The sequence below is a fragment of the Chenopodium album genome, chromosome 17 (genome assembly GCF_948465745.1).
Source record: "Chenopodium album chromosome 17, dcCheAlbu1.1, whole genome shotgun sequence".
Classification (NCBI taxonomy): domain Eukaryota; kingdom Viridiplantae; phylum Streptophyta; class Magnoliopsida; order Caryophyllales; family Amaranthaceae; genus Chenopodium; species Chenopodium album.
This window is the reverse complement of record NC_137850.1, coordinates 14,097,495-14,120,753: the sequence shown is the minus strand read 5'-3', so window position 1 is coordinate 14,120,753 and position 23,259 is coordinate 14,097,495. Positions and strand designations below refer to the sequence as shown.

General features: G+C 36.5%; 1 protein-coding gene across 3 annotated transcripts in view; it reads left to right on the top strand.

Moving 5' to 3' along the window:
- Window positions 1–22,682, top strand: part of LOC145587627 (zinc finger CCCH domain-containing protein 13-like) — a 33,009-nt gene extending 10,327 nt beyond the window's left edge. For 2 of the 3 annotated variants that reach the window (XM_081644355.1, XM_081644354.1), the window contains exons 5-12: window positions 8,197–8,332; window positions 8,439–8,495; window positions 12,398–12,495; window positions 12,610–12,681; window positions 18,248–18,435; window positions 20,664–20,818; window positions 21,815–21,997; window positions 22,228–22,681. In XM_081644355.1, coding sequence (XP_081500481.1) covers window positions 8,197–8,332; window positions 8,439–8,495; window positions 12,398–12,495; window positions 12,610–12,681; window positions 18,248–18,435; window positions 20,664–20,818; window positions 21,815–21,997; window positions 22,228–22,308 — 970 coding nt within the window. In that variant the 3' untranslated portion in view covers window positions 22,309–22,681. Of the gene's footprint in view, window positions 1–8,196; window positions 8,333–8,438; window positions 8,496–12,397; window positions 12,496–12,609; window positions 12,682–18,247; window positions 18,436–20,663; window positions 20,819–21,814; window positions 21,998–22,227 lie in introns of all 3 variants that reach the window. The other variant, XM_081644356.1, reaches the window with a different exon arrangement.
- Window positions 22,683–23,259: the final 577 nt, after the last annotated feature.

Sequence of the window (23,259 nt, the reverse complement as noted above, 5' to 3'; positions counted from 1 at the left end):
GAACATCTTCAAACATGATCAGGAAATGTGGAGAGTTAACTTTTCCTTCGACCATTTCAATGTTTGCACTTTGCACTTGGACTTGTTCAACTCTTCCTTTATATCTTGTTGCTTCATAAATTCTCCTAAAAACATACTTCTGCAATTTCGTGAGCTTCTCAAAGAACGTAGTATTATCATCGGGAAATGGTACAATACTATGAACCATCCCATAATCCCAAGTTCTGTAGTGTTCCGCTACATATGGTGCCCTCCATTCCAGTGAATGTGGATGAATTGACACAGTACCCATTTTGGAATTGGCGTTGAATATTATTCTACTTCCCCATATATCATAGACATCATACATCTTGTATGACCTTGATACAACTAGATCATACCAGAACCTAAAATTGTTATCTTTTTTTTTTTTTTTTTTTTTTTTATATTTAGTATTATATCCTGAATATCAGGAATGAATCTCAGGATAATGACCATCACTTCGTACATTAGGAACCTTCGAGCTGCTACATGACAACTTTTAATTAAACCATCTCGAGATCTTTTTTTTGATGAAACAATCATGGCCTCCATCAAGGCCCAAGTGGAGGGTGAAACCCGCTCCATTGCTTTATCTGTTTCTTCAATAAGAGTTTTTCTCTCTGCCTCCATCTTTTCTAGTTGATGGGCAGGAGGTTTTTCTGATGTCTTGTGCTTCTTCGTCATTAGCTAATTCTCTGGTTAGACTATCGGCTAAAGAATTCTTCGATCCCTGTATATGTTCAACAGTAAAAGAGAATTGGTTAAGCCATAATTGCCAACGCAGGAGTCTCCCTTGCGCTTGCATATTAGACAAATTCTTTTTAACAAAACCGAGTATGCCTTTGCAATCTGTTCTTATTAAGAACTGTTTAGGGGCTAAGAAGATTAAGAATTTCTCGATCCCTCTAATAACTGCAAGGGTTTCCTTTTGCATCATAGGATAATTTAACTCAGCTTTATTAAAACTTCCACTGCTATATCTGCAAAGTTTTTCTCCTTCTTTGATTTTTAATACAACACTCTAGTGCTCATTACTAGCATCTGTTTCAAGGATTAAATCATCTTCACCAGTACGTAGTGTTAGTACAGAAAGATCTTTACACATAGCTTTTAACTCTTGAACAATCTTGGAATCACTTTCCTTCCAGTTCCAAGTTATTTCTTTCTTGAGTTTTTTCTGTAATGGTTTTCTTAATAAAGCAAGATTTTCTATGAAATCCGAAGCATAGGTTAAACATCTTAGAAATCTTTCTAGTTGTTTTCTATCTTCAATTTTATCTGGGAATTTTTCAATCTTTTTCAAAATATGTTTTTGCAATATTATTTGTCCTGCTTTAATTTCTAATCCTAGAAACTCAATTTTTTGTTTAGCATAAACACATTTATCCTTTCCAAGGACTATACCATGCTGTGCACATTTTTGAATTATTGCTTTAAGATCATTCTTATGTTGCTCTAAATCTTTTGAGAATATTAGAATATCATCTATATAGACCAAACAACAATGATTAAGTTCTCTAAAAATATTATCCATTCTTCTCTGAAATATTTGTGGAGCATTTTTTAATCCAAAAGGCATTACTATCCATTCATAATGGCCTTGAGGGGCACTCAATGCAGTTAATGGAATACTTTCTTCTTCCATTTTAATTTGCTAATAACCACTCTTACAATCCATCTTAGAAAACCATGTGGCTCCTTGTATTCTATTGAATAACACAGTTTTGTTAGGAATGTAATAGCCATCAAAAACAGTATTGTCATTTAGCTGTTTATAATTAATGACCATTCTAGCTTTACCTCTTTTTTCTGGACTACTATGAGGACTTTTGCTATTCCTAATTAGCTTTTTATTCAAAAGTTCTTTTATTTGTGCACCAAATTCCTGTATATCTTGATAGGTATAGACCATTTGTCTTACTCTAATAATCTTATTAGGATTTGTTAGAGTTATCTTAGCAAATGCCTTATCCTTTTCCCAATATTCTAAAGGATTTGTTGAATATAATTTTTCACATAATTTTTCTTGCTGCTTATTTATATGATCTATTAATGATGAATCACACTCAAAAATTCTAATTGCAACCTCTCGTTGTGTAGGAGTAACCCTATCACCACGCTGGCTGCGCGTAAATTCCATACTCTGATGAGTATAAGCCTTTGTTATTTTCTGTATAGGAACAGAATGACCATTAATAGTAAAGATTATTTGATTAATAGTTTGAGTGTATGGGGAGTATAATCTTTCAAAATTATTTCCTATTATCATATCATGACTAGGTTGATTCAGTTGCCCATAAAATAGGAATAACACATTGAACTCCTCCAATTTCTATTGGTAATTCTTCGATTATCTCCGTATGCATCATGACACCATTATTAGCAATTCTAACTTGCATAGGATTTTTAGCCTTTTTCCACAAGAATTCTGGAATAATGTCCTCTTTCCAAAACATGTAGAACAACCACTATCAATATATGCACATAATTTATATTTATTATAATCCTTAATGCATATATCAATTGGAATATAAATGCTATTAGGATTAGTACTAGATATTTCATTACAAGCTTCTATTTGCATATTAACTTCATCTTCATATACTGGTTCACTCACGGTTTTGGTTTTATATCCAATTACCTTTCTTTTATCAATAGGATTATTTGGATCTTCATTTAACTCTAAATTAGAATATGATCCCGTATCAATGCTATGCCTTGCCAGTTATTTTAAGGCTTTTTTACTTTCATATTTTTCATTTAGTTTCTTTGGTAGAACTAATATTTCTTCTTCATCCTCTTCTGGCTTTTCATCACCTTGTTTTTTCATGCTTATTATCGTTGAATTTTGTCTACTAAGACTTGGTGTTCTAAGACTCATATTTCTTTGTATTTTAGGTTTTGTAGTCATTTCAATATGAAGTAATCCTGATTCATCAATTAACATTTTGCTCGATCTATTGCTAACTGCAGGGTTCATAAAGAGTTCCTCCCAAGTTTTTTCAATTTCAATTTCATTAGGATTTACTTTTATAGGTGTAATTTTCTTCTTAGGATCTCCTCCTTGCTCATATTTAGCATCGACTATTTGTTTCTTAAAAGATGAGTCTATAGTGTTTACTAACTTATAAACCACTTTCCATCTTAATTGTATGGGTCGTGTTCCTTTATGCATTTTCACTCCTTCTGTTAATAGCTTGATAGCTAAAAACTTTGAGGCAAATGGATCCTCTAAGCTCACATAATATCTTGGTTCACATATATAGCTTACCGTTCCTTGACTTAAGTTACATGTGATACCACTAATTATTTGATCATAAAATTCTTTATGTCTAATATCACAAATAAAACTCAAGCATTTAACATCCTTGCCAAAATCTTGTAAAGGAGTTATGTATACTTGTACTGCACCAATACAAATATAGCTATAATTTCCTTTTTCATTATGTTTTTTAATACTTTTCCAGTTTATGATATTAATTTCGGCTGCTTTTTGTTCACAATCTTCGATTACTATGCTTCCTTCCATTTCTTCGCATACATATTTAGTTCTGGTTTTAAAGAAAGAAGTTTTAAATATTTTATCCTTAGTAATCTGGGAAAAATTCAAGCTTTTTTTGTTTACTTAATCTAGGTCATTATCTTCAAATGAATACCCAGCTTTATTTAGTTGACCTATAGTGATTTTGCTTTTATCTTCCTCATTGTCATCTGATTCTGAATTTTCTAATTCTTCTCCTTCCATCATATTATTTATTTCTTCATAATTTTCATCTTCAAACTCATCACTAACTTCAGGTTCTTCATTATACTCATTTTTCTCTTTTATGATTTCTACTATTCCTTTATTATTGCTTAAAGCCAATTCTAAAGCCTCATCTTCTGGTATTTCTATGTAATCCCAACTTCCTAAGGCTTCCATAAGTTTATTATTAGCTTTTTTACATTCATTAGCATAATTTCCTAATTCTCCACAAGACCAACACTTGCATGTTTTCTTTTTCTCACGGCAATATGTTGCCTTTCTGAAAAACCTACTTGGCTTTCTATATTTATGTTTATAATACTTCTTCTTATAGGTTTCTCCTCTTGATCGGTCAAATTTATTTTTCTTATAATTCCTTTTCTTATTATAATTTTTTCTTTCACATCCATAGTTATTTGGGAAATCCCAACAAGTGAGAAATTGTCTTTTCATTTGTTGAGTTCCTGCAACCTCTCTACATTTCTTTTCAATCCATTTTCTTAGAAAAGCAATTCTATTTCCTAGGGCATCCCTAGCTAAGAATTTCTCTCTCCATTCTTGATATTTTTCACTAATTTCTTCATTAATGGGACTTGGTAATTTATCGTAGAACATTCCAAGATTTGTTTCGTTTTCACCAATTTTATAATAATATGTTTCAAATTCCATAATGTAATTATCAACATATTTCAAATTACAGATGGACAAATTACTTAACTTCCTTTGATATTCCATTCGTTTTTCATTAGGATCGGCTCTAGGACCAATGAATTCTAACTCAATGTATTGACATAACTGTCTGAACATTCTAGTAGGTGATTCACTAGCTCTTAATGCAGTTTTGACTTCTTCATGTATTCCATCGTACCAGTCTTCTACACAGCCATAGAGACTATGTTCGATATAGTTCAAGAAATTTCTGAAGTCCATTCAGTGTTTAAATTAAGTACACTACTCATACTCTTCTTCCACTGATCTAAAACATCTTGTCTATCCCTTACACCATCTAGTTTAAGCTTATAACTAGTTTGACTTATAGGTTCAAGAATCACTTCTTCTTGTTTAGGTATGTGATTAGGCATAACCTTGACACTAAACCGGGTAGTCTTCCCTGGTATGTATTTTGGTCGTGTGCAACTTCCTTTTCCTTGATACCTAGGTCTTTGGATAACATTGTTTACGTTAATGTTTTCATTAATAATTTCCTCTCCAAAATCATTATTATCCATTACTCTTTTTCCTAGTTTATTTTCAATCTTTTGTCGATCAACTTTTATGGGTAGAAAGTCTAGATCATTTAACTTCATTAATCCCATTTGTTGATATAAATCTTTCTCTAAAGTAACGTAATTATTTTCCTCTATTTCATTATCAGAAGCAATCCCTTTTTCAGAAATTAAGTTCATGATTTCGGTAAGCTTGTTAGGGTCTTCTTCCTTATCGAATAGGGCTTGTAATTCATTAAGCGTTTTTCTCCTGAAGACGAGGGCTCATCTTTAGTTTCTTGATTCTTTTCTTGGTTATTAGTAGGTGTTTTAGGGAGTGATACAGTAAACTTTTTATTTTTATCTAAATTTTGAAAAAGATACTTATATTTATACGGGACAATTTTCTCTTTATTAGGTGATACTTCTTTTCCGATTTGATGCCTAACTTCGTTTGTTAAAACAAGTTGAACTTGTTTAACCTGTTCTTTTAGATCGCTTACTTTTTTATTAATATCGGTTGTGGTTATTGATATCTTATTTTCGATATTAATACAACGAGCATGTATGTTATCAACTTCCGATCTTAATTCACCAATTTGATCTACTATATAGACTGGGCCAAAATTACTAGTATTTTCAGGAATATGATAATAATGCTTTAAATCAGGTTTCTTACACTCAGTAGAAGGTCTAGTATTCTCCAGTTTTACCTAATTATTAAATTAACAGCTTAATTTATCTTTTAACCGTATAACTCTGATACCAAATCTCACAGCTTAACAGTTTCTAATTTATAATAACAGTATTGTCTTCCTTAATAATAGATTTCCCTTATGCAATAACAGTATACAAATATAACACTTAATTTCTAACACAAACACTTAGCCTTTTAATATATAAGTACTACTAAAAAGAGCAAAATGACACGTCGAAAACAATTTTGAAGAAACATATAACAGTATTAAATTTTATTTTAACAAGCTCAAACTTAAAATAACAGTATTAAAATGGGAAATGACGTTTTTCCAACACTTAGCGAAATTTTTTTTTTCAACGTAGGTATGGACCTTCCTTGTCCCTACCTGGTAGTGGGCAATACTTTCTCCTTTTATCAGCCCTTGCCATGTAATCAGCTCTGACATTTACAAGTCTACCGTTACTAGTACCTTCCACTATTGGCTTCCTCTCCAAGCCAAAGCATGACTCACCCAAATTACCCAACACCTTTCCTTCGTCAGATTTTTGGAACTTACCAAATAACCACCACCCTTGGGATTCTCCACCTTCTGTTCCGCCACGTGCAGGGGACCTAGTCCACTTTCGAACAAGCTACCACCACCTGTAAAACCACAAGAATAATCACCGTTCTTCACTTTAACTCTACTTTGCATGTTCGAGTTCATGATTCCCAGATCACCTGCAGCCCTTTGTTCACTCACCCAACGCAGACAACCCGGACCACCACCTGGTCCACTTCCTCCGGCGCTGCCTCTCTCAAAAATTCCCCCAACAGTGTAGAAGTTACTGGCCGAATTGTTTTGTTGCCACCCACCGAAACCAACACCTGAGTTGAATTCTCTGGTCGGCTTACTCGTGAACCCACCAGAAGAGCTAATGCTGTCACCGGCCTTGCTCGCTTCACTAAATCCTTCTCTGGCAGTCCTACCTGGACCACCGCCTGATCCACTACCATCGGCACTACCCTTCCCAAAAAATCCTCCTGAACCAACCACCACAAAAAATACTAGCCTCGCTCACTCTAACACTATTGAAAACACCCCCAATTTCACGAGTTCCACCACCACCCGATTCGCCGGCGAAGCCACCTTGACCTCCACCGGTAAATCCCGCTCCATAATCACCAAACCTTCCACCAGGTTTAACTTTTCTTGTGACATCTTCAACTTCGCAACCCAACTCGCGTTTAAAGTTTTTGGAGCCACCATGAGTTACACCCCCAACAAAAATCCCATTTTCATCTTCTGACTTGGTGTGTACCTGCTCCTCCGCTATATCATCCGCATTTTCGTCTTCTGATTTTGCTTGACGATCTTCTCCCTTCATCTTCATGGGAGATTCGACTTTGGTAGTGATTTTGTCCAATTCTGTTTGAACATTTACGCTGATTCTCTTCGTGATTTCCTCTACCTCCTTTGAGAATATCTGAGATGGCACCTTCGTTTCCTCTTCGATTGATTGTGTCAGAACTGGAGTTGGTTGCTCATGCCAGGACGTTATAGATGACGAGCCGAAATGACTCGCCAACACTCTCTTCAGAACCCGCTACTCCTGTATTGGTAGCCACCTGTGCTCACATTCGAACCACTCCAACGCTTCGCCGCTAAGCCCTATAATGGCAGCCTTCAATTTCACCTCCTCGTCTAACTGGAAAAATTGGAAAGTATCCTCTAGTTGAAGTACCCAGTCATCCAGATTCCTCCCATTAAACTCAGAAAGTTGAAGCTCACATCGGACTCTTCGTTCATCATTCAAATCTGAAGTTCCACGCTATCTCTTGCTGGAAATGTATGCGAATCCCTCCTGGATCCAATTTTGCATAAGCTGTGATGCCTCTCTTCCAGCAATAACAAACACCATTTTTTTTTTTTTAATCAAAATTTCGTAGTGGTGGTTTCCGGCACCGGACAACCAGGAACACCACTCTGGTACCAAGTGTAATGGACTGACTTTCTAGGATTAAAATCTGATTTAATAATGCGAGTAAATAAAGATTAAAGCTTGGAGTTTGATTGATAATGGTTGAAAGGTTACAAAAGATAGGATAATAGCTTAAGGCTATCAATCCTCAAAAGTGAGTTTAGCTCACAACTCTCCAAAATGGCTTTAGGCCATGACTCTCTCTAGGTTTCCCTAATCAATTTCTGCCTACCTTCATTCTATTCCTCTCTACCTATTTATACTAAGGACTATTAACCCGAATAAACTAATATAAAGTAGAATACCTATACTACCCCTCCAGATTGATCTATTACATAAATTAGTTAGAGATTTTGTTAAGCATTGCAGGCTTATAGTCCTAATTACTAATTCTTTGTTTTTTAATTAAACTGTTTGGCAATCGTGTATTGTTCAAAGACCTTGTAATTTATTGCATTTTGTCTTTCAGATTAATAAAATAGTGATGTTGATGTCTCATCAGTTTTCAAGTATTTACATGATGGTCAATTAAGCTTATTTAATTTTTTGATTTTATAATGGTAGAAAATTAACGACACATGAGCATGAGGATGGTCAAAATAAATTTTCTGGGGGTTTCAAATGTCAAAATGGGTCAGCAGAAAGCGAGAAGGACAAACTTCATATCTTATCTAATTCCAGAAACGTGGTTGAGGATGAGGTATAAAGGGCTTTGCTTGCACTGTGTCTTTTTTCTTGTTGCTCATGCATTTCATTTTCCAAGTTGAGTATTGTACTCATATGGCATGGTCTCAAATGTCTTGTAGCTTACACAACTTGAGTATGAAGTTGATGTGCTATTTCACCAAAAAAGTCAGATGGAGGTTAGTTTTATCTCTATATACTTAATTTGGTAAATATTTGCTGAAGTTTCCTTACTCAATGTTGGGTTTGTTAAATCTTTAGTCTGAATATTGCAATAGCATGTGCTCTTGTGAGGATTGCTTATGATAATTTATGTAAAGATAGTAAACAATAAGTTTAATCATTATTGAAAATCAAGCACTTGGGTAGTAGCTATGGTGGTGGTGGCCTTGGGGTAAAGGGGAAGGTGGTAGTCTTAGTTTAGTTTGGGAGAGGATTGTTAGGAATTGCAATTCCAAGTCCTAGTCCTGAGTAGTGTGGTCCACAATAAAATTCACCACAATCCATTAGAAATCATGCAAGTGAGTTGAAGCATGCGGTGGTCCAAAAATAAGCAAGCCAAATAACTAAGGTAGTAGTAACCAAACAACAAACTACAAGGCTTGATTAAAAGTTAAATGGAGATGCAACTTTAAAACAAAAGAACATAGGGCAGAGTAGCCATGTAGTGAATAGATTAGTTTTTGTGAACTTGCAATATAGGCTATGACTACTTGTAATAATATATAAATGTGACAAAGCCTAGCACCATTTCTAGGGTATATATAGCAACCGAGTGAACCATTTTTTTTCTATCGAAATATGAGTTATCTTACCTATACAATCCAATTAAATCTAACACGAAGTAGCACTCAAAAGTTGAAAATAAAATTCGAAAATTAACATGCTATCAACAAACACAAGCAATTATCCCACAAAATCACAAATTAAAATAAAAAAAATAAATCACAATATTTAAATCTTACATTGATTAGAAAGAGGCAAGTCCTCTATGTCATTCAAAATAGCATTGGTAGAGTCCCATGTATGCAACTCTTGAAATGAAGATTTTTCAAATCCCGACACTTGTTAATGACATTCATTCTAGATTTCTAGGACATGTAGATTCCAGGATTTCTACCTTTTCAAACAACATAGCATAGTTAACTTATTAGAAGTAAGCCCTAGAAATTAATTCTGGAAATGCTCACTAGTTTTAATGTATTCCAATTAATAAACTCAATAATTTCCAACTTGCCCTATTAAGGGTGTTATGAGGCGTATGATTGCATCATTTGTTTTGATATGATAAAAAAAATCTTTACAACTAGGTTATAACGCGTCAAATGTATCATCAAGATAGAAAGAAATTCTACAAATAATATCAAATATTTTAATAATATCAATAAAAAAAAAATTAAATATATATAATATCAATTAAAATTATAAAAATTCGTGATAGTAGATTTCATTATTTGTATATTCCCATATATAATGGGGAAAAATTGTGCATAAATCATATAGTAATATGAAAAAATATGAAACGAAATTTATTTCACAGATTAATAACCTAAAGGAAATTTTGACTTTTACCACCTCCAAAAAACGACTTAATTGATTTTACCACCTCCATAAAAAAAGATTTATTTTACCACCAACAAAATTTCCAAAAATTTGATTTTACCACCAACTAACGGATTCCGTCCATGAATCCGTTAGTAGGGCCCACCTTTTTGACGTTTCTTCTTCATCTTCCCTGATCTTCCATGCACCACCACATCGCCACCACCGCCCTCTCCCCAACCCAGCACTGCCCTCCCCGAACCCACCACCGGCGTCGCACCACCAGCCCCAACCCACCTGAACCCACCTCCTCCCTTTCGCGCAACCCTGTCGCCCCCGAAAATAACGAAACCCAAAACCCTCGTTCCCCAAAACGGCCACGAATCTGACCACAAATGGCTGAAATCGGCCGATTTTGGGGCTTAGTGGCCTTAACCGGCCGATTTTGGCCTTTTAAGGCCGGATTCGTGGCCGTTTAGGGGGGACGAGGGTTTTGGGTTTGGTGGTTTTTGGGGGCGATATGGTTGCGGGAAAGGGAGGGGGAGGGTTTAGGTGGGTTGGGGCTGGTGGTGCGACGCGGGTGGTGGTTTCGGGGAGGGCTGTGGTGAGTTGGGGGGAAGGCGGCGGTGGCGCGGGGGTGGCGCTGTGGTGGTGGCTGGGGTAGTTTTAGGTTTTTTAATTTTTAATTTTTTTTTTTGTTTTTTTTTTAATTTTTTTTAAAATTTGCCCAATAATATGGCGACACGTGTGCAAGGTAGGCCCCACTAACAGATTTATGGACAGAATCCGTTAGTTGGAGGTGATTGGTGGTAAAAGCCAACTTTTATTTTTTATGTGGTGGTAAAATAAATCTTTTTTTTTTATGGAGGTGGTAAAATCAATTAAGTCGTATTTTGGAGGTGGTAAAAGTCAAAATTCCCTAACCTAAATTATCAAAAAAAATTATTTTCAATTCATGTTTTTGCAACTTTTTAGAAGATTTATGATCGATTTTTTTCCCGATTTCATATAAAAATAATTGAAGTCTGCAATCACAAATTTTAATAATTTTACTTTATTTTCTTGACATATTTGATTTTCTTAATTGATATTGTTGACATATTTGATTTTAGTTGTAGAATTTATTTGTATTTTGATAGTCCTGTCATTTAATAAGTGTTATTCTACTTTTATAGATTTTGTCATGTTTGGGTATACTTCTATGTGAATCAAGCAATTAAAGCCTTAATCCCATAAGTAGGGTCGGCTACATGAACCAAATTTGATTCTTGTAGTCGACAAAAATCTTCCTCCTCCATCCCTGACTCTGTGAGTATACATCTAAAAAGGGCAAGTTTTATAGAATTTGTTGAGTTAATTGATTATAATTCACTGAAACTATCGAGCATTTCTAGAAATAATTGCTAGGGTAGTCATACTATGCTGCTTGGAAGGGTAGAAATCTTGAAATCTACTAGTCCTAGATTGAATGTCATAAACAAGTGTTGGGATTAGAAAATTCTTCATTTAAAGGGTTTCATTCTTGGAAAGCTGCCACTACTTTTAATGACATTGAGGATGGCCTCGTTTATGTGTAAGATTCCGTAATTTTTTTATTTTTTTATTTTGGCTTGTGATTCATGGTTCTTATTTTGGTTTTTGATTTTGTGGGATAATTGCTTGTGTTTGTTGATAGCATTTTAATTTTCGGATTATATTTTCAACTTTTGAATGCTAATTCATGTTTGGCTTAATTGGATTAGGCAAACTAATATAAGTCAAATTCCAATAGAATAAACACATGGTTCATTGGGTCGCTATCTACTCCCTAGAAATGATGCTAGGCTTTGTGACTCACTTCGATGTAGCCAGTGCCTATTTGCAAGTTTACAAAACCTATCTATTCTGCTGCTACATGGCAGCCAGTTGCTAAATCTAATTTGTATTTTCTCCTATGTTGTTTTTCTGTTTTGAATTATATTTCCATTCAACTTTAGATCTAGCCTTGGAGTTTGTGTTGTTTGTTTACTATTGCTTTTGCCATTTGGCTTGCTGGTATTTGGACCATCGCATGGTTCACTTCACTTGAATGCTTGGTTTCTAATGGTTACATTATAACAAGCTATTGGCTTGAACTTGTAATTTAGCATTCCGTGATATAAGTAAATCTCTATGTTTTGTGTTAGAAAAAGACGTTACATTGGGTTTGTGTTCACTTCATATGGTACTAAGAACTGCAATTGCTATCTACTTTGTTCCTCAGAGAGGTGCCTTTAAAGATTCTTACTTGGAGAGGTGCCAAAATTTAGAGCATCTTTCTTTGAAATAAGTTCTTAGAAATTCAATTGGCCTACTACATTGAGAAACAGCAGGATACCCCCATCATCGTCAAAGGAAAAATCTGTTTCTGAGCTTTTGGGAGAGCTGGGTGAGAGAAGCAAACAGCTTCTCTTCTAGGATTAGAAATCTTGTTGCTATACTAGCACTGTTATTTATTTTTAGTGCCATGATTAATTCATGCAATCTGAATAGATGCTAAGCATTAAGCCTTTGCTTGCAGATTGCATTCCAGGAGAGGGTACAAGAAGCAGATAATTTGTCTTCTAGGATTAGGGATCTCGAGGCTCAATTGTGTGATGAAAAGGAAAAATCTAGAAGGTAACTCTTTGCTCTGAATCCTTCTAATCCTAATTTAAATTCCTGTTCTGCTTCTGAATTGTTGATTTATAATAATGAGCATTACTCCTGTCTGTTTGGTGATGATTTTTTCAGAGTTAATTCAAAAATCAAGAAGCTCATTAGGGCACATGTTCATCACTCTCGGCTGCAAGATGAACTGAAGAGGCAAGTTTATTTTGCAATGTGCTATTGTGTAATTAGCTGAGAGGGAGAAAGAAAGATAGAGAAAAGAAACATTACTAGGAACTACTAACCCATAAAAATTAACTTTCTCTACAAAATGAGCCAAAGGGGGCCATTTATCTCCTCAAATTATCTAGGAGGCTTACACTTTATTTGGATTGAAGGAAATGGAGGGAAAGGAAGTAGAGGGAAATGGAGAGATGAATTATTTTTCATTTGGATAACAAATGAGGGAAGAAAGAAATTGGAGGGGAGAGATATGGAGGTATTAAATTGTAAGAAATTGATCTCTCCAACAATGGAGAGATTTAGAAGGAAAACTCATCATTCTTCTCTCCCCTTCCATTCCCACCCCTTCCCCTTTCTCTATCCAAACACACCGCTAGTCAAAATAATCTCTGGAGAACAAAGGTGCAGCCGCTCCATACATTTGGGCAGCATCTTTAGCAGAGAATAGGTGAGGTGGCTCCTCAAATGCAGAGAGGTCTGTCACGACTCATGTCCCACACCCTTGATAGCGTCAATGCGGTCGTATGGGCAGTAGGCAACAACTTGGGCCAAGGGAGATGCCCATGGGTGCTAGTGAGCACCTTCCCCCTATAGAGCTTTATTTAGCACCCCCGCTGGAATACTAGTAAACACTGCATTGACAATAACACAATAATGGGTCATTTGGGAGACCAAATGGAATCCAAATGAGCCCAAACTTGGTGGTCCACCGTTTTTGGACCCAAGGAACACAATGGTGCAGCCAGATTTTCAAGGAGGAGTCCGAAACCTTCCAGAATACGCTAGGAGACTCGGGATGCGTCCAGAAGCTTCTAGAAGTTTCTAGGTTGCTCTTGTACATACTTGTAATCTCTAGAGTAGTGTAAAATACTCCGGAAAGATGTACATATGAGTAGGAAATCAGAAATGTGTAGAAGGCTCTAGAAAAGTTAGCTTCTAGGACCCTCCATTTGAGGAGGTTAGAAAGATCTAGAGTAGAACATTCTAGTTACTTGGGAGGCCTATAAATAGGGACCTTCCCCTCATTTTGCAATCCATGGAAGCATTTGTACAACACTCTCTCTCAAGCAATACAAGTTCTCTTAAACTTATTCTCTCTCTTGTGCTTACTTACTTACTTTAGCTTTCGTTGCCTTACTTGCTATAAGCAATACTCGGGGTAAGCCTTGACTAGCAACCTTGGGGAAGGAAGTTAGTGGGCGCGCGTGCAAAAGACTAAGGGATCACTCAGCACATGACAGGTCGCTCCTATAAAACTCTCCTCGGCTGCAAGGGGAAGGTAGGGAACTCTGCAAAATGTGGAAGAGGCCATACCTTGATAGAGAGTTGAGACCGCTCCTAACAGGTGGTGAGGCCACACCTATGGTGAACAGCAACAACTCAGAATATTGAGAGCCCTTGCATGCTTATTTCAGCTACATGGTATAATGTTTCAATGCCTGTTGGAGAGGCCACGCCAATGCTGTCTAGTTATTATTCCAAAATGAATTGTTTTTAGTCAAATACTGGACAGATTTGGGGCGCAAAGCGAAGGCTAAAAAGGTGCCCCTGAACAACGAAAATATATTTCATATATAATTGACAAACAAAATAATTTACCCCTTATATTATTGTTAGATAATTAATTCGAATTATTTAATTATATTCGGCCACAGTATCGAAATTTTGTCATGCTCCACAAGATTTAGATGAGAGAGAGAGAAGTAGGTAAGATAAAAATTATTGACATGGTTGTGGTCTTGTGCGCATAATTAGAAAAAAAAATAGGAATATCTATAGATAAATACTTGTAAGGGTTGCTAGGTCCCTACTGAGCGACGCGCTGCACTTCCCAGACCCGGGTGCAGTGATAAGTATGTAAGGGTTGCTAGGTCGTCGCCCAGAAGCGACGCGCCATATTGCCCAATTGTGGTGTCAAATAATCAAGGACTTGGAGTTGGGATCAGGAGGGAGCGTGGGAGAAAAGAATTTAGTTTGCGGATTGGTTCTTGGAATGTGGGGTCTCTTACGGGAAAATCAGCAGAATTGGTAGAAGTAATGAAAAGACGACGCGTGAACATCATGTGCCTCCAAGAGACAAGATGGACAGGAGAAGGAGCTCGAGGCTTGGTTTTGGGGTATAAGGTATGGTATGTTGGGCAAGAAACGAGCCACAGAACAAGGAATGGTGGAGCTAGGAACGGAGTTGGTGTGGTTCTCGATGAGAGGTTGGCAAAAGAGGTGATCGAGGTCTATCGGAAGAACGATAGGTTGATAAGGCTGAAGTTGCTATGTGGCAAGGAGATTGTGAATGTTATCAGTGCTTATGCTCCCCAAGTGGGTTTAGATGCAGAAGAGAAACGACAATTTTGGGAGGACCTAGACGAGGTGGTGCAGGGTGTCCACCACTCAGAGAAGTTATATATTGGAGGGGATCTAAATGGGCACGTTGGGGCGAGCCGAGATGGCTATGAGAGTGTCCATGGAGGCTTTGGGTATGGGCAGAGGGACGCCGGTGGTGAAGCTATTATGGATTTTGCCCAATCATATGATTTAATTTTGGCTAATACTTGGTTTAAGAAGAGGGATTCACACTTGATAACTTTTCGGAATGGAGCAAATGCAACTCAAATAGACTTCCTGCTCACAAGGAGCATAGATAGACAAAGTTGCATAAACTGTAAGGTTATCCCAGGGGAGAGTGTGGTCACCCAACACCGGCTATTGGTAATGACTATTCGTCTGAAAGAGAAGGCGAAGAAAAAAGTTAGACAAGAAGAACCAAGGATAAGATGGTGGACCCTAAGGGATGCAAAAGCTAAGGTTTTTACAGAAAAGGTAATTGAAGAAGCGGATTGGGATGGAGAGGTGGATCCGGACATGACCTGGTTACGAATGAAGAACTGTTTCCTAAGAGTGGCCAAAGAGGTCTTAGGGGAAGTAAGGGGAAGAACTTCGGTACAGAGAGATACTTCGTGGTGGAATGAAGAGGTGAAAGCAGTAATTAAGCAAAAAAGGGAATGCTATCAAGCCTTAGGAAAATGTAGGAGTGATGAAACCTTTGCAGCGTATAAGGAGGCTAAGAGTAAGGCAAAGGCAGCTGTTCGCCAAGCAAAAGAAAAGGCATATCAGGAGGTTTATGAAAAGCTTGATTCCAAGGAGGGAGAAAGGATCATTTATAAGATGGCAAAGAGAAGACAAGAGGCAAGGAAGGATATTGACATGGTGAAGTGTGTCAAAGATAAGAACCAAATGGTCCTAGTGCAAGAGGAGGGCATCAAGGACAGGTGGAAGGGGTACTTCGATGAATTATTTAATGGAAGTAATGGAGTTGTGATAGGAGATACCTCTATGAGTGATGAAGAAATCAACATGGAGTATGTGCGAAGGATTAGGAGAGTAGAGGTGGAGATTGCACTGAGGAAGATGAAACCTAAGAAGGCGGTTGGCCCTGATGGGGTACCGATAGAGGTGTGGAGGTGTTTGGGTAAGATTGGTATTGATTGGTTAACAAACCTTTTCAACAAGATATGGACGGCTACAAGGATCCCACAAGATTGGAGGAAGAGCACCTTGGTCCCGGTTTATAAAAACAAAGGAGACGCTCAAGATTGTTCTAACTATCGAGGAATTAAGCTTATGAGCCATACTATGAAGTTGTGGGAAAGGGTGATTGAACAAAGGTTGAGGGCATGCACAAGCATTTCAGATAACCAATTTGGTTTTATGCCTGGGAGATCTACTATGGAGGCAATCCATTTGATAAGACAAATGATGGAGTTTTATAGGGTAAAGAAGAAAGATCTTCATATGGTCTTTATTGATTTAGAGAAGGCATATGACAAGGTGCCAAGAGAGATACTTTGGTGGGCAATGTTGAAGAAAGGTATCCCACGAAGGTATGTAGACCTAGTTAAGGATATGTATCGGGATGTGTCAACAAATGTGAGGACATGCGGAGGGTTGACAAAAGATTTCCCTATTACAATCGGATTGCATCAAGGGTCTGCATTAAGCCCTTTTCTTTTTGCAACGGTTCTAGACGAATTAACTAGACCAATTCAAGATGAGGTTCCATGGTGTATGCTGTTCGCAGATGATATCGTTTTGGTGGATGAGACTAAGGATGGGGTTAATGTCAAGTTGGAGCAATGGAGGCAAAGGTTGGAATCTAGAGGGTTTAAGCTAAGTCGGAGTAAGACTGAATATTTGGTATGTCGTTTTGGCACTCAGAGGGGGACAAGCAATGAAGTGGTGAGTTTGGATGGAAAGGATTTGACCATGAGTGAATGTTGTAAGTACCTAGGGTCGATCATCCAGAAGAATGGTGACATTGATCAAGACGTGACCCACAGGATTAAGTCAGGGTGGCTTAAATGGAGAGCGGCCACGGGAGTGCTATGCGACCGCAGCATTCCCTTAAAGTTGAAGGGAAAATTCTACAGGACTGCCATAAGACCAGTGTTGCTCTATGGTACAGAATGTTGGGCTTCTAAGAAAGAGCATATTAAAAAGATGGAGGTTACGGAAATGCGCATGTTAAGGTGGATGTGTGGAAACACTTTAAGAGATAGAATCAGAAATGAGGTTATTCGCAAGAAAGTAGGTGTGGCGGGCATTGTAGATAAATTAAGGGAAAATCGTCTGCGTTGGTTTGGACATGTAAGACGGAGACCCGAGGGTGCACCGGTGCGAAGAGTGGAAGAGTGGGACCATGGAGGGATTAAACGAGGAAGAGGGAGACCAAAGATGACTTGGTTGGAAGGAGTGAGGAAGGATATGAAGTGCATGGATTTACGTGAGGATGAAGTTTTGGATCGTAAGGGATGGAGGAGAAAGATTTATGTTGATGACTACACGGAATAATCAAATTTGGTTCATGTTAGCCGACCCCACTTTTGGGATTAAGGCTTTGATTGATTGATTGATTGATCTATAGATAAATACTTGTCATATGTATTTATTTATAAAAATTTTATTTATTTCTTTTTTTTAGAAAATTATATTTTATTCAAAGAGGAGGCCATCACTCAAGGTGCTCCCCCTTATAGTCGGCCACGCTAATCCACCATTTTTTTGATCATTAATAAGCTTGCAAATATGGATCAAACGCAAGGACAATTAAAACAACACCAACAAGGAAAATCCTACAAATATAAGAAAGTACTAAAAAAGAAAAATCAAACTAATTAGAGCTAGAAGAGGGCAAAACAAAGCGATAAAGCTAATATAAAGTACTACCTAAAACAACAAAAAACAAATACCCACTTTTCAGTATATGTATGTATATATCAAGACATTTTTAGTTTTATTTTTCCTCTTGTTGTTTGGGAAATAGCCTCAAAGCTTGTTTGATGCAACAGTTTGTAGTTTTGTACACTTTGACCTTTCTAGATTTTGCTAGGGGTGGTAGTTGTGTGGTTGTTATTGTTGTTGTTGTTGTTTTTTTTTTTTTTTTTTTTTTTTTTTTTTTGTTTTTTTTTTTTTTTTTGTGTCTTACCAAAATCTTGCTATTTTTTTTTATGTTAATTGCTCTTACAGATGTCTTGTGTGATTTTAGGTCTCAGATTCAACTTGAACAGCTAGTGGGGGAGCTTGGTACAGATGCTATACCGATTGTTGGTGTTAGTGAAAACCTGGATGTCAACGTTACTAGTAATGAAGAATTTCCAGAAGTAAAAGACTCTGCTTCTCCTGCAAAGAAGCAGGTACACAATAGCATGGAAGCCTCAAAAGGAAGAAAGTCAGGTAATGTACATCCTTTCAGTAGTTGTCTGTGCTTCCTTTGAGATCAATTATGTAATAGATAATGTAAATAGTAGATAGGTGACGTTGTGGAGGTTAAGATGGTATAAATTGTTTGCTAAAAATAGAGAAAAGTAGAAGTGGGTAGAACAAAATAAGACAAGAAAAAAGTACATGGCTGTTTCCATGTTGCAATGTTCTTAAATGTTGAGTTTGAAAGGTGGCTTGTATGAATTGTGTGTGAGTAGTTTTGGATTGACATCCTATTGGTTTTTTTTGGAAATTCTATGTGGTAGCCCTGTACCCTGACAGATCTTTTACAGTGCAATTTATTTTATCCCTGTGTTACTTGTGTTTTTGAAATTTGGGACTAATATATCCTTCTGTGTTTGCTTTGTCAAAGATTCTTGACATTAGCACATTTGACCGTTTATTTCATAAAAGAGAGAAAATATTGGTAGTTGCAACATGAACCTTGCTCCTTCCTTTGCTGTCTCATTCGGTCATTCCTCTGCTGTTCCATCTTCATGCTACCAGCCCCAGCAATGGTCTCCGTGATCAGTGGACCTTTACCATGACTTGAGAGCAAAGAGAGGGGGGGGGGGGGGGCACCATCCCCTACCTACTGAATAATCCATTTAGCCAATGAACCTCCGCACCGTGCTATTGTATGAAATCATTGACCCCCTTTCCTGGTGGCTGAATGTGTGCAAGGAGTATGTGGGGAAAGGGTAAAAGGGAGGGCAGGAGAAGCTGGGCATGAGTTACCAAGGGTCTCCGGTGGCTGACTGGCTCATTGGACACTTGGATACTCGTTTTCCTTGGCATATAAGTCTTATACGGGTATGTTAACTGGAAATCTTTTATGGGGGTGGCAGCCAAAGTAGGGAAGCTTAACAAGACCTTACTTGATAATTTCTTATATATGAATCTCTCTGTTTTTATTAGTTGACACATTTCCTATTATTTTTCACATTTGTAAATGCATAATGTCGACCATTAATGTTATAAATTATCTATAAGTAAAATTGATAAAAAGTTAATATTATGAATATATACTTGGAGACAAATCTAACAAGATCCCACATGACTTTATTTTTCCTTGTGTGTACATTACATATATAGTCAAAGGAGAGTGTGTAAATAGTGTAATAAATCAACATATGTCAAAAAAAAAAATAAAAAGTAACGTACAAATACGGTCACTAGACCGGAGCAAACTCGAAAATTTAAACCAATCCAGTCTAGACATTCTGATTATTTTATTTTAAGTGAAGAGAACATAAAAAGTTCTTGTTTGGGCTTCTAAGGAAAACGTTTTTTTTTTTTTTTTTTTTTTTTTTTTTGAAGTTATCTCATGTATAGAAAGGTTCATCGAAGGGTCTGTTGCTATATGGTTTAGATTGTCTCAAATTTTCATTTAGATGCTGCCTTTAGTGAAATTATTTTCACTTACTCAATTTGTTAATTAATTTATGTGGCTGAATCTTTGTGAGTTACGACTGACCTGACCGTGATTCACTCAAAATATGAATTTATTTGGTTTTATTAATTTTTTATTTATTATTTTTGTAATATGCAATTTTCTTATTTCAGCTTTTATTTTTTGTTGTATCTTGCATATAACTGATATTTAATTGAATATATAAAAAATCGCTACCAAGTATATCACAATATAAGTGGATTTACTAAAATTCATATCTGGATAAAAAAAAAAAAAAAAAAGGTTAGTTGTAACAGAAGACAAAGTAAATCTGGAGAATGGACGGAAGGAGATAAATTGAAAAAGAATTGAACAACTTAAAAAAGAACAAGTACTATCCATATTTTTGTAGAGGTGGAGCAATTGGCAGTTAGTTTTAAGTGAGATTTAAAATTGATGTTTTAACTAAATCTTAAATTGATGTTTAAAGTGATATTTCATATTCTATTGCTACTGTATAATGAGTAGCAATAGAAAAATGCTTCTTATTTTCACAAATTAAGAAGCATTTTTCTATTGCTGCTTATAATACTTTGATTGTATTCAAAATATAACCATTGCTTAATTTTCACAAATTAATATGCCCCTGTATAAATTTTTGATATTTCTAAATTATTTTCCCTTGTGGCTTTAACTTTATTACAAGAAATACGTTGGCTACTGGGGGGTATGCACTATGGAAGCCACACTAAATAAGCTTTATCATGTAAACATTATCAAATGTGCTTATATTATATTACAAATGCAGCAACTACGGCAAGAGGAAATGGAGCCAGAGTTTTGGGTTCTCGGAGAAATCCACTTGTGCCCTTTGGTGGTCATCAAGAAGCTGTGGCAGGACTATCTAAAGAGAACCCCCAGCTGCAAAATATTGCTTCTAAGCACTTTGATCCTTTTGATAAGGTAAACCTTTGTCCTTTTCTTCCCCTGGTTTTTTCATCCTTGGGCTTTTAAGAAGCATTTTTCTCTCCCGTGCTTTTGACTTTTTGAAAGAGATATTCTGTTTTTTTCTTAGAGACTTGTTTGGCTTGTTCAAAAACCTCCAAAATAGTCTAATTAATGAGATTTTAACTGCAGAAAAATATCCAGTTGTTTTTATTTTGTTGACTGTAATTGCTTCCAAAATCATGTGTGTGTGTGTGTGTGACATTTTCCCTGCTATAGCTTATTTTGTGGATTGAGCAATAGAAGGTTGCGCACACCTTTATTGCATGTTGAGACGTAGGCTTTGTTCTCTTCACCTTATTCTTATCAACTTTTACTAATTCTTGTTAAAATAGATCAGATTAGACTAGGTTAGAACAGATTCAGACTAGACAAGATAAAACCAAAAAATTAATATTATAAATATAATGATTTAGGCCATAAATAAAAATCTGGCCAACCAGACCATACCAAAATTTAAAGTTCCAGATCAGAATACCTTAAAAAGGTGAAGAGAACTAATCCATATTGACGAAATTTTGAGCCCAGAGAATTGCGTTATCAAGATGACTTTAACATAATGAAACTCGTAAAATTGCATAATGAGTTGATTTTAATGTAGGTTAAATAAGTTAAGGTCATACAATTTGGTTTTAGTGGTTATAATTGTTTCAGTTCAATTTCTATTTAAGTCTATTGTCAATTGGCATATTATGAATATTAAATCAATATATCGGGGAAATTTTATTAGGATCAGGTTAATTCCATCAAGGTACTGTATTTTGAGTTGAGTTTGTCTGATAAAATTTGGGTATGCTCAATTGTGTTTGGATCATTTTAAATTACGCAAAGCTAAGTGCTTGGCTGCTCGCACTGTATATAATAGAACCAAGATTTTCATTTGTACTAGCACTAGTTCAGAAAAGTTTTTCCCCTTTTTAACCATTAATTTTCTTCCGTAACTTTGATAATTAGCAAGTGAAAGAGTCAAATTTTGTGGTGCCACCAACCAGCATGGCTGCTCATGCAGTTGATGATTTTATTGAGCTGGAAGCAGAAGAAAATCCTGAGATGCTAGGAACTCCAAAATGTGTTGAGAATAGCTTGCCATTTCTACTTCCTCCCCTTCCTACTGTATCACAAAATAATTATATTCAGGTTTGTTTAATGAGTTTTCTGAGTTTGACTCTTGGACTTCTAATTGGAGCTTTTGTAATTACATGCTTGGATTTCCTTATCATCTGATAAATAAATATAGCACTGGTTGTGTATAATTCTGTTTCTATCAATGTTGAATGTTTGGACTTTGGAGCTCCTTATACCAAAATTTATTGTAATGATAAATTTTGTACTTGTTTTTGACAATTAATGATTGTACTTGAATGCAGTATGAGGGTGATGACGAGAATGTTGATGTGGACGGACGTGAAGAACTTGAGGAAGAACTTGAGGAAGTGGATATAGTGTAAATGCTAGGTGATGAGATTTATGTAGTTAGGTTATGCTTTTTTTTTTTTTTCTTTTTTGATAACCGCTAATTTTTGATATTGTGGAACCGTGATCGTTTTTTAAATAGGGCATTATCAAAGTGATTTAGTGTAGTAATGTAGCCACTGCACTCAGTTTGCTTCATGAAGTATGCTAAGCTCGCAATTTGAGTCTGCTTCATGGTATGATAAGTTCATTTTTGACTACTACGAAAACACTTGCATTATGCCTTGTAGTATAAAGATTGACATTCCCTACGGATGCCCTGCTAGTCCCAAGTAGTGTTGTTTTTTCATAAGATAAATAAATGGAAAAATTGGTAAAAATAATCCCAATTTTTGCTCGTTTGCTCAAAATAATTTCAACTTTGGATAAGTTTTAAATCATTCAAACTTTGGGGATCATTCGGTCAAAATGGTTCCAATCGATCACCAACCTGTTATAACATTTTTAGGTGACATGGGTCGCCTCATGAATTGTTAAAAATAATAAAAAAAAAAAAAAAATTTTAAAAAAACTTAAACAAAAACCCAGGCCCACCCACCGCACCGTCCCCCACCAACCACAACCTTTCCCGGTGCCCAGAATCCCTCGCGTCGGCGCCTTGACCCTTACTCTGGCGTGCCGGCGCTCCCCCCTACCGCCAAAACCACCTTATCTAAACACGAAAACTTAAAAAAAAAAATCCCAGCCCCACCATACTAACCCCCTAAACAGACCTCCCACACCTTCAAAACCCTAGCGCCTAGGGTTCCGAGGGTGGGGGAGGGCCGAATGGGGGGTTTGTACGGTGAAAATGGTTGTTTTTTTTTATTAATGTTTTCGAGTTTAGATAAGGTGGTTTTGGGGCGGGGTTTTGGCGGTAGGGGGAGGGGCAACGTCAAAGTCGGTGTTGGCGCGGGGGAGTGGGGTCTGGGCACGATGGCGCTAGG